This window comes from Punica granatum, chromosome 2 (assembly GCF_007655135.1).
Source record: "Punica granatum isolate Tunisia-2019 chromosome 2, ASM765513v2, whole genome shotgun sequence".
Lineage (NCBI taxonomy): Eukaryota > Viridiplantae > Streptophyta > Magnoliopsida > Myrtales > Lythraceae > Punica > Punica granatum.
In genome coordinates, this window is record NC_045128.1 from 5,839,925 (window position 1) to 5,850,077 (window position 10,153).

The window sequence follows — 10,153 nt, forward strand, 5'->3', positions numbered from 1 at the left end:
ACGAAATGCAGGAACGCCCACCTCTCTAGATTCTCTCTATTTTTGAATATTTCAATCTTGATAGAAATGTAACAATTAATTTTTTATGGATAAATTATAAACTTTTTTTATATTGAAAAGTGCGAATAAACATATTTTTTCTATAAAACTAGAAAGTTTTTGTGTTTTTTCAATAGATATTAACATTTTTTTTATAAAATATAACGTTTTCTCAAGAAATCAAATAATTTCTTCACACATATATATATCAAATAATTATATTTTGTTAGTTTTTCTATTCGCCCGCGCAGCGCAGGGGACTATACCTAGTTTAATTTACGGTAATACTATACTCACAAATATATATTATAAAAAAAAAAGGATATTGAAGGGGGAAAATAAGGAAACATCTTCCAGCTCAATCATTCTCTCCATATACAGATCTGAAACGTGAGACTATTTCCAACAAAAACATAGCATAATAAACAGCATCAAATTAAGCATGTGATTCTCACAGAACAAGCCCAAGAATACGATCCAATTCCACATATACAACATGGCTAATTCTTATATTTCAACAAGGAATATATTTGCCCCCTATATATCAGTCTTTTTTTTATTTTATTTGGTGACATGACCTAAATATCTTAGTTTAATAGTTCTTCTGCATCATCCAATTTTCTTGAACTGGCCAGTCTTTTTCTCTCAGATTTGGAATTTATTCACCTGCGTATACCTAATCTAGCAGGGATTTATGCTACGAAAATTACATCACCAAATTATTCCGGCCCCCACTCTCGTGATGCAGCTCGATTTTAACAAGTCCAGGTATGCTGGTCGCATCATATTCTCATTCCATTATCCATTATCGGATAGCTATAGCATTTATATCTGGAGATGGTTTCGTGGGCAATAATCTTGAAGCCTAATGGGTCTAATCAGACTCATAAAAGTGATGTTAAAGTCACTCTTTTCTTCTTCTTTTTTTAATTTCAAAGAAAGTTATTGGCATAATATAGAGGAATAACAAGTTAAGAGAATAGATAGTTCTTATGGCAATTATCGAATCTAAGTACCTCTTGAATAATAACATCTTGAAAGTATATGCCGCTGCATTGCATTCATTTTCTCAATGTTAAAGTGTTAAAATGCAATTATTCAACTATTTGACAAAAAAAATCATATCAATTTACGCAGAAAGAACAAGACTTGGCTCTATGGGTCCCTTCAACAATGAAGTTCACTACAATCGATCAGACAGAGTGGCTAGTCCAGTTCAATTTAAACTATGACAACAATTTATCTGTTAATTAGAACTTTGAAATTAAATGAAATCAAATAAAAAATCAAGATTTTATAGTAAGCTCATGAATAGAAGTAAGAAAACTGGTATAAAAATGAGAAAATTCATGATCGTTATAGCAACTATGACAATAATTTATCCTCTAATTAGTACTTCAAAAATAGATGAAATCAGATAAAAAAATCAAAATTTTATAATAAGCTCATGAATAGAAAATGCCATAAAAATAAGAAAATTCACGATCTGTATAGCTTTAGTCCATAGTGGACCAGTTTGGTTCGAATCTTGATTGGTCAGGAACCGTTAGACTTTTAGATCTCGAATGGTAGACACCGAAAGGAAAGAAAGGGAAATGCTTTTTCAATGAGAAAAATTTCCATTGCTTGGGATGATAATTTAACATAAAAGAAAAAAAAAACATTTACAGAACCCTTGACTCTGCAAGAAAAACATTATCGGACTTAATACTAATTAATATCCCACCCGAAATCTTTTGGGGAATTTACATGACAGAATACTACTCCTCGCCCCTTAGGAACCTCTGCTGCCGAGCAATGAAAGCCTCAATGGTTTGCCGAAATTCATCGTTGCTCATAGAGTCCTCCGGGAACGGACCTTCAATCGAAAGTTTCTCGCTGAATTGGAACCTTTTCACACACTTTTCTGTGACTGATCGCTTCAGTTCACGTTTCGGCTTCTCATTCTGCCTGTGAAGGATTTTATCCGACTGGCTCCTCCTGTAAGCAGCAGTCTTTGTCGCCTCTGAATAGCTGGAACCATTGACATCTTTGGACGGGACAACTTTCTCGAATATGACTTGCTTGTCCTGGTAGTCCGAATCCCTGAGTTTCAGAATTGTACCATGATTCAAGCGTTCGCTCTTGCCAATGAATTCATCGTAAAAGTCATTCTTAGAGCCAGTGTCTTTGCCCGAGAATCGCCCTGACTTTGCCAAGAGAGTGATGACTATCACATTCCCGAGCACAAAGATGAAACAGGGGCTCAAAACCGCGAGCTTCAAGTCCGTGAAGTACTTGCCGGAGCTTTTGACAGCTTCAGGGAGTTGAGTGGAGAACCTCGACAACAACACCAACACGACAAACAGCTCCATCACCCGGAACAAGTTCGCGATCTTCTTCAGATGGAACAAAAAGTTCTTATCACTTTTCTTGGCTCGTGCGACTTTGAGCGCTGCCCCGTAACGAAACGACTCCATCAGATGAACCGAATCGAAAGCAGAGAGATCGAGAGCTGAGGCTGAATATGATTTACAGATCTGTGCTTTTCAGGCCTCCTCACTCAAACACAAACTTGTGTGCGGTGAAAGATCGGGCAGCAATAGCATCGCTTTCTCGGATCGGAGAAGAGGGAGAGACTATAGCCATAGTAGTCAGTGATGAGAGCTTGCTGTTCAGTTTCATAGAGGGGAATCCAGGCCGTGCCTTAAATGAGAACAGAGCAGACAGCAGAGGAGTTCAAAGGCAGAGTGTTCTGTTTTCTTGTTGGTTCTTCTTTGGTTCGCAAGTGAGGAGTGTTGAAGTTGTTGAAGGTTTCATGCAGTGTTCTTTGCTATTTATGGGAGTGGAATGTGATTCTTTTTATTTTTTATTTGTATTATTTTCTTCTTCTTCTTTTTGTGAATTATTCTTTTCATTTTTCTATTTTTTAATTTGTCAATTTTTTTTTGCCCTTTTGCTTTTCCTTTTATTCTTTGAAATGTTTTGAATTCTTTATTGGAGACCTACAAAATGAGGGGTCAATAGGCTTTATTTATGCTTTATTTTGCTGTGCTCCGTGCTTCAGCATTCACATCGGGGTATTGGGAAGTATAGTGAAATTAGGGAAAGAAATATGAAGAATTATTTAAGTGTGCATCCTAATATCTGCAAGTCCAACAATCCCAACTATAATCCAGTTCGAACCGGATCGATCCGTTACTATGAAGAATTTGAATTGAATTCATTGATGAAAAATTAAGTTTACAAGAAACTTTAATGAGCAAAATATATAAGTTAGTAAATAACTATCCTTTTTCATTGTTTTATCCAGTTACAAGAAAGAGGCACTAGACTTAAAAATAAAAGAATAAAAAAATAAATGGACATGGCAGCTTCATTGATAGATATTGAATCTATAACATCGTGATTTCGGATAAGAATTTATAGCGTTGCACTACAATCCATCATTTGGTATTTCTTTGCGGTCTCTTCATTGATTTTAACTATTCTTTATGTATATTATTTTAAAGCATCACGTTTAAGTCCTCGCATATGCAAAATAATTAAGAACACACTAGAAAAAGGAATTGGTCTCATACCCACTTTTCATTTTTGTTTCTTTGCCCTTTATATTTTTCTAGTCAGAAATACTAATAATAATAATAATAATAACGCTTGTTTCATTTTGCAATCTGCAGTGAAACCTTCGAGGCTTCTGTTCGTCTTTTTACTTTATCACAAGAGGACTTTAAGTTTATTCATCTTCTGGTCATACAAAAAAAAAAAACTTACCCCTTAGTGGACCGACCCGATTCAACTGAACTAGTCTGGATCTAATTGGGCTTTCAATACTAGGGTTCACATCGAAAAAAAAGAGATGAAATTTCAAAAAATGATGCACGTTATTTTCTATTTATAAATAATAAATGCATATTCAAATAATTTAGAATTTGAAATTAATAAATTTAATAAATGAAATTTTCAATTCTGATCCAGTTTAATTCTCGCCGACGGAACATTCTTAGCTCCTTTACAACTTATTCACATATCTTTTGCTAGGTCAGTAAATCTCTGTTGTGGCAGAAAAAATAAATAGTAACAGAGGCATCATAGCAATCCCCATCTTTCTTCTTTGTTGACTCGAAGATGAAGTCTTTTTCAGTTCTTGACTCAATTTTGCATGTAAAATCAAATTGAAATACTTCCTCAATGAAAAATAAAATATCCTTTATATATATGGGGGCTTATTAGTCGGACGCCAACTAATTACACATATTTGATAAAAAAATTGATGGTAATTATACATAAATTCATAAACCATATGCCGTATCAAATAATACTTAAATCTTTGGAACATTTTTTCTCGAATCAATTGGGTAGAAAATTCCTAGGAAATATATATAGAATGGAATCAGGCTAGAATGGAACTAGTATTCCGAACTCGATTCATTGTTCAGTATATAACTCATCAGCTTCCATCCAGTCGTGGGAACAATATAGTGTGCCAAAAAGTAAAATATACATCAGACTGGCCTATGGCTTAAGAACGTGCAAGTCGCATAATGAAATTTTCTCGATTTTTTAATTTTTTAATTTTTTTATTTGAAATTTCATTTTACAAATAAATAAAATTCTTAAAATGTGATAATATTCTGAATATTTACTAAGATTTAATTGATATGGGTATTCTCTGAATTTTTTTGAATTTAAGTTCTTCAAACAAAATTAAGTTTATAAGATATGGGTATTCTGGAAATTTTTGTGAATTTTCAAATTGTTTTCTAATTTAATTTCAAAACAATAAATGATAAAATGTTGCAATCTATAAAATATGGTATGAAATTTTAATTACTAAAATTAATTTAATCTAACAAGATGTAGGTATCTACCTAATATTTTTATTTTCGAAATTTTTAAATAGCGTAAACGTCTGCTAGCCTTCTATCTAGAATCTTTTTATTATTTAAAATCTTATAATATTATCTAATAATTATGACCGCTAAAATTTTAATTTTCAATAATATTTTATGAGAAAATTTGGTTAGGTATAAAACATTTTTGTAATACTTTTTGCATATGAAATTTGAAAAATCTTTTGAAAGTTCAATTTTCAAACTCTAAATTTTAAATTTTAATAATAATATTATAAATATGATGTCACATTTTTCACTTTCATATTACTATTCTTTAATTTAGAAAACTGAAAATATTCTTCAATATCGATTTTAGTGTACTTACTCAAAATGCAAGTGATAAAAAATTAAGATGACAAAACACGGATTATTGATATATTATTATTAAATCTTGAAATTTTATGACGTTTAAATTTTTTTCATAATATTGTTTACTAATTTGGAATTGTTGATTATTATTTTAAATAATTTTTTTTATGAAATATGGTTATTTACATGATGTGTTTTAAAATTTTATACTTTTTATGATTATAATATTTTGCCCTTGTCAAATTTTTAAATAGTATAATACTTTTTTGGTTTATCAATTTCTCAAACATGCGCATTTTGCGTTATCGTGCCCATCACGCAACATGGTGGTCAAGTACTAATTAATGCGCTTAAACTCAACTTGAGATTTTACTCGTATATTTTATATCTACGAGTGAATTTACACGTGTGTTGCTCGTGAAACCTTTTTTGAAAAGGTTAAAATGCATAATACTCGAACAACATGATATATAAGAAAACTTCTTTAAAAAATAAATATATAAATTATAAGTAAATTAATAGTATCTCCTTTTGAATTATTTGGCGACCGTTTCTAGTCAGAAATTTATTCTTATTTTAATTTATAAATAATAAATAAATAAATAAAATATAGTTAACAATATCTATGAGGGTTGATGACACAAAAAAGTAAAAAATTGGCCTTTTTATTATTTATAGCACGAATTCTTTTAATTGAAAAAATTACAAATTATGAGTTTCTTATAACATCTAGCGTGTCATCACTTTCCTGTTAATTTTAATGAATTTTTGTAACATGGCACTACCATTGTGAACATGGCATATGGAAATCTACCAAGTGGATCCCACTGGTATTTAAATATTAAATTTAAAACAAAAATTATTAAAGGAAACTATTAATATTCACAAAAAATATTTCTATTTTAATTTTATAATAAAACAAATAAATAATATTAAATTCAACGGAAAATGTATATATATTAATAATAGCATTTACATATGTGTAACATAAAAAAGTATATACAAAATTAATATACTAATGACAAATCACTATATTTAAATATATGTATTAGTTCTTGTACGATTTTACGAAATTATCCCCATTATTTTTTACTGTATTGAAGAAAAGTAAAATTGAAGGTAAGAATAAAATTATAAAACTGCTGAAATTTTAAACTTATATATATTATCTCGCTCTTCCATCAACTCACACGTGGTCATCTTCCGCTCTACTTATTACTTATTTTTCTTGAACCTCCACTCCATCTCTATCTCAACCTAAGTTATTTTTCTTTTCTTTCACTAAAAAAATTATTTTTTTTCAATTTTCATCATAGTTTTTTTAATTTTTTAATAAATAGCACAACTATGTAGAATTAAAAATGGTATATAAGGATGAACATACAGGGGCAACGTTTTAAACTATGTTTTTTTTTCCACAGTGTACATAGTGCTGGTGCAGTATCTAGTGTATGAATAATAAAATTTTGGTAAGAAACATTAAAATATTGGAATTTTAAAAAAATGAAATTAATGCAATTTAAAAATAATTTATTTCATTAAAAATTTTCCAGTTGATATATTTTTCTAACTTGATCTTTCATTTTAATAAAATATCCTAAAGAAAAAATAGAGAAATGAATTTAAATTTTTATAAAAGTTTACAAAATAATTAACAGAAATATTATTTTCATGAATAGTCTTGCAATAACATCCATAACTCGAAAATTCAAAAATAACAAACCAAAATCAATTGAAAAAATTCTAAAAATTAAAGACCTTAAGGGTCGGGTTTAAATTTTAAAGAAATAAAATTGGATGGAAGCTAATTAGACCCAGATTGATGTATAAAAATTTATTTTAGTAATTCATATTATAATTTATAATTTATACTTGACAAATAAATTAAAATAAAACAATACACTTTAGATCCTATCTAAGGTACAAGAGTAAATTTAATTTCAGTTATAAACTGATAAGTTGTATTAATAATCGATATTAGATTTACATTGGAATGAACTTATCTCTCACTTTCTACATACGTACCTATGAGAAGCAAGAACAAAAATGTATCAAGAGCTTGTGAATGAGGACATTGACAGCATAAGAACTTTAAGCTTGTGCAACATTGTTAGCAGGTGGTGGTAACAAGCACTACAGTGATAATGGATAAAACAGTAGCCGATGTCTATCGACAGAAAAAAAAAGAAAAAAAAAAGAGAATAAGAATTGGGAGAGAAGAAGAAACCTAAGATAAGAGAAAACGAAATTAAATAAAAAATAAATTAATTAATGATATGGTATCTTTTTTCTTTGAAAATCTTCTTCTCTTTCTTTTTATTTTATTCTCTCATATGCGTACTTTTGTATCCATAGAATCACATAAAAAAATTGATCAAGACTTTGATAATAAATTACCGATGGCATAATGTCTTAAATAATTTTTAAATAAGTTAATATAAATTTTGAAAAATTAGTCAAAAATATAAATTTTTTAATCACAGTATATATGTCAGTAACTCATTAGAAATTATCCATCTATAAAATAAATTAAGAAAATTCTTAATAAAAATTTTGAAAATCCATCGATACAAATGTAAATAGGAAACATGATAGAGGAACCGTGAGTGTTGAATGGAGAAGTTATTTTATATTTGATACATTCGTCAGAGTGAATAATTATGAGAAATAACATGCTAGGTAGTTTTTATAGTGAAAATGTATGATAGGGTGCCTTAAAATCGAAAAGTCATGAGAAAGATTAGGTAATAAGTTGGTTTTTGAAAATTGAAAAAAAAAAAGGATTATGGTCGAAGAAAGAGAATACGGGAAATTTTTTCCAACAATTAGCAAAGTCAAAGAATAAGAATAATTAAAAGGATAAGCAATTAAAAATCGAAAGAGAAAATACAAAAGATACAAATGTGAATAGAAAATTGGAAAGAGCAATCGTGAGCGTTGAATGGGGAAATTTTTTCATGTTTGATGCGTTTGTCAAAGTGAATAATTATAAGAAAGAACATGCTATGTAGCTTTTATAGTGAAGAAGTATGAAATGGTGCCTTGAAGTTGAAAGGTTATGAGAAAGAATACATAAAAATTGATTTTTCTATTAAAATAAATGAAAGAATGCCATGCTATTGAAAAGATGTGATATTTAGTAGTATTCATATTATTTGAGTAAAGAGTAAAATAGTAATTTTATTAATTTATCGAGAGCAAAAAGGAAAAAAAAAAGTTGGAGAAACATTTTGGGAATTGTCGTACTTTATAATAGATGTACAAAGTTTAATTTGCTGAGGCAATATATGATAGAACATGTAAGACAATAAATGTTGAGAATGAACGATAAATACAGAGTTAAAAGCGCGTGAGAAAAAATCATATTAACAAAACACACTAAAAGTGTGGGAGTAGAAGGTACGAAAAAAATGTAGAAATTATGAAGGATACGATTATTTTTGGTATAAAAATTGGGAAAACAGAAAATTCCAAAAACAACCACGTGATTCATAGCAATGAGACAAAGAATGTATCAACCTGTTAGGACAATAGACATTGAAAACAAATATATAGTGCAATGAAATTTTGAAACTATAAATTGTTGTGAAATAATAATAGAACAAACACACTTGTGATGAAGGGCTAACTCGGTTGAGAAAAACGCGAGGCAATAAAGTATCAAAAATGAGAAATGAATAGAAAGAGTCGGTTTATAAATATAGTGAAAATGCGCGATCAAAAGTCACGAGATGAAAAAAGTACGAGGAAAAGTCACAAGAGTATAAAGGCATTGTAGAAATATTAAATTGGAAAAACTTATCGTACTTTTTTTTAAATATATAGTATAGAATAGAATTTGAAAATTGCGGAAGTGGAGAAATGAAATTTATGAGGTTGAATACAACATGAACTATTTCTATTATCTATTATATCTATTAAATTTAAGAGAATTCCTCATTTTAAAACTACCCTATATTTTCTCTTTTCAGATGATACGACCTATACTTTTTTTTCTATAATTTTACTTTATCACAAAACTATTTCAAGTAAAATAATGAAATAATATATATGATAAAATTGGCAAGAATTACTGCCGCATATTTCTATGTGATGTAGCCAATTTTCCATGAAAAGTAGGCAAAAAAAATCATTTTTGTATGGTAAGTGGAAAAAAGCTATATCAATATTCTCAATAATTTGGGATTTCATTTTGCAAAAATACGAAAGCAACTCTGCATGCTTGGAGCACGTGCGAGAATGTTAGTATATGAGAAAAAGAAATATGAATAGAACGACGAGAATTTTTGGTATATGTCCTTCTTCAGTCATATAGACATGACTTGCCAAATTAATATGAGTGGGGAGTCATGTTTATAATCTTAGTAAGCTTGTTTAAACTATCAAGCCTATTGAGCGAGGTACGATTAAGGTCATCCCGAGCAGTTATTATTAATGCGATCCAAATAGTTCGGGAGTACTTAGCTCGGCTTGCTCTCACCCTAGGCTTCAACTTAATTTATAAGGTATGGAAGGTAGGGACATGATGAATCAAAGTCGAAATCACTTGGGATTCTCAAAACCCCTTTCTTCCTAACTAAGAAAATGCCACGTATATATAGCAAAATTAGCTTTAGTTTCCCATCTTTTTCCTTCCTTTATTTAGTTATTAGATCTTTCACCCTTTTAACGGGCATTTCAGTTCCCATGTAGTGCGGTTGAGTTGAGACCCCACCCCACATCAATCACCAAGCATGATAGTTAATAATTCATGTGTCCATTTCCTAGCTACTTTTGCTTGATCTTTTGATTTTTGAAAGGTCTTCAGCCCTCCCTAGATCTCACTCCTTAAGGGTTATTTGATTGAGACCCCTCCCATGGAAGAAGGAAAGTGTGACAATGCATCCACATCCATCAAAGAGATCTGTAGTGAAAACTCTTAAGAGGCTCTA

The 10,153-nt window shown here is 29.8% G+C and overlaps 1 protein-coding gene across 1 annotated transcript; it reads right to left on the reverse strand.

Annotated features, from left to right (window-relative positions):
• Positions 1–1,684: 1,684 nt before the first annotated feature.
• On the reverse strand, positions 1,685–2,838 carry LOC116194303. Its single transcript, XM_031523085.1, has one exon. The coding sequence runs from the start codon at positions 2,496–2,498 to the stop codon at positions 1,800–1,802; it is 699 nt and encodes a 232-aa protein (XP_031378945.1). The 5' UTR covers positions 2,499–2,838; the 3' UTR covers positions 1,685–1,799.
• Between the last annotated feature and the right edge of the window lie 7,315 nt (positions 2,839–10,153).

Excerpts from the sequence above, each read along its gene's own strand:
- LOC116194303 (XM_031523085.1), bottom strand. The coding sequence starts at position 2,498 with ATGGAGTCGTTTCGTTACGGGGCAGCGCTCAAAGTCGCACGAGCCAAG.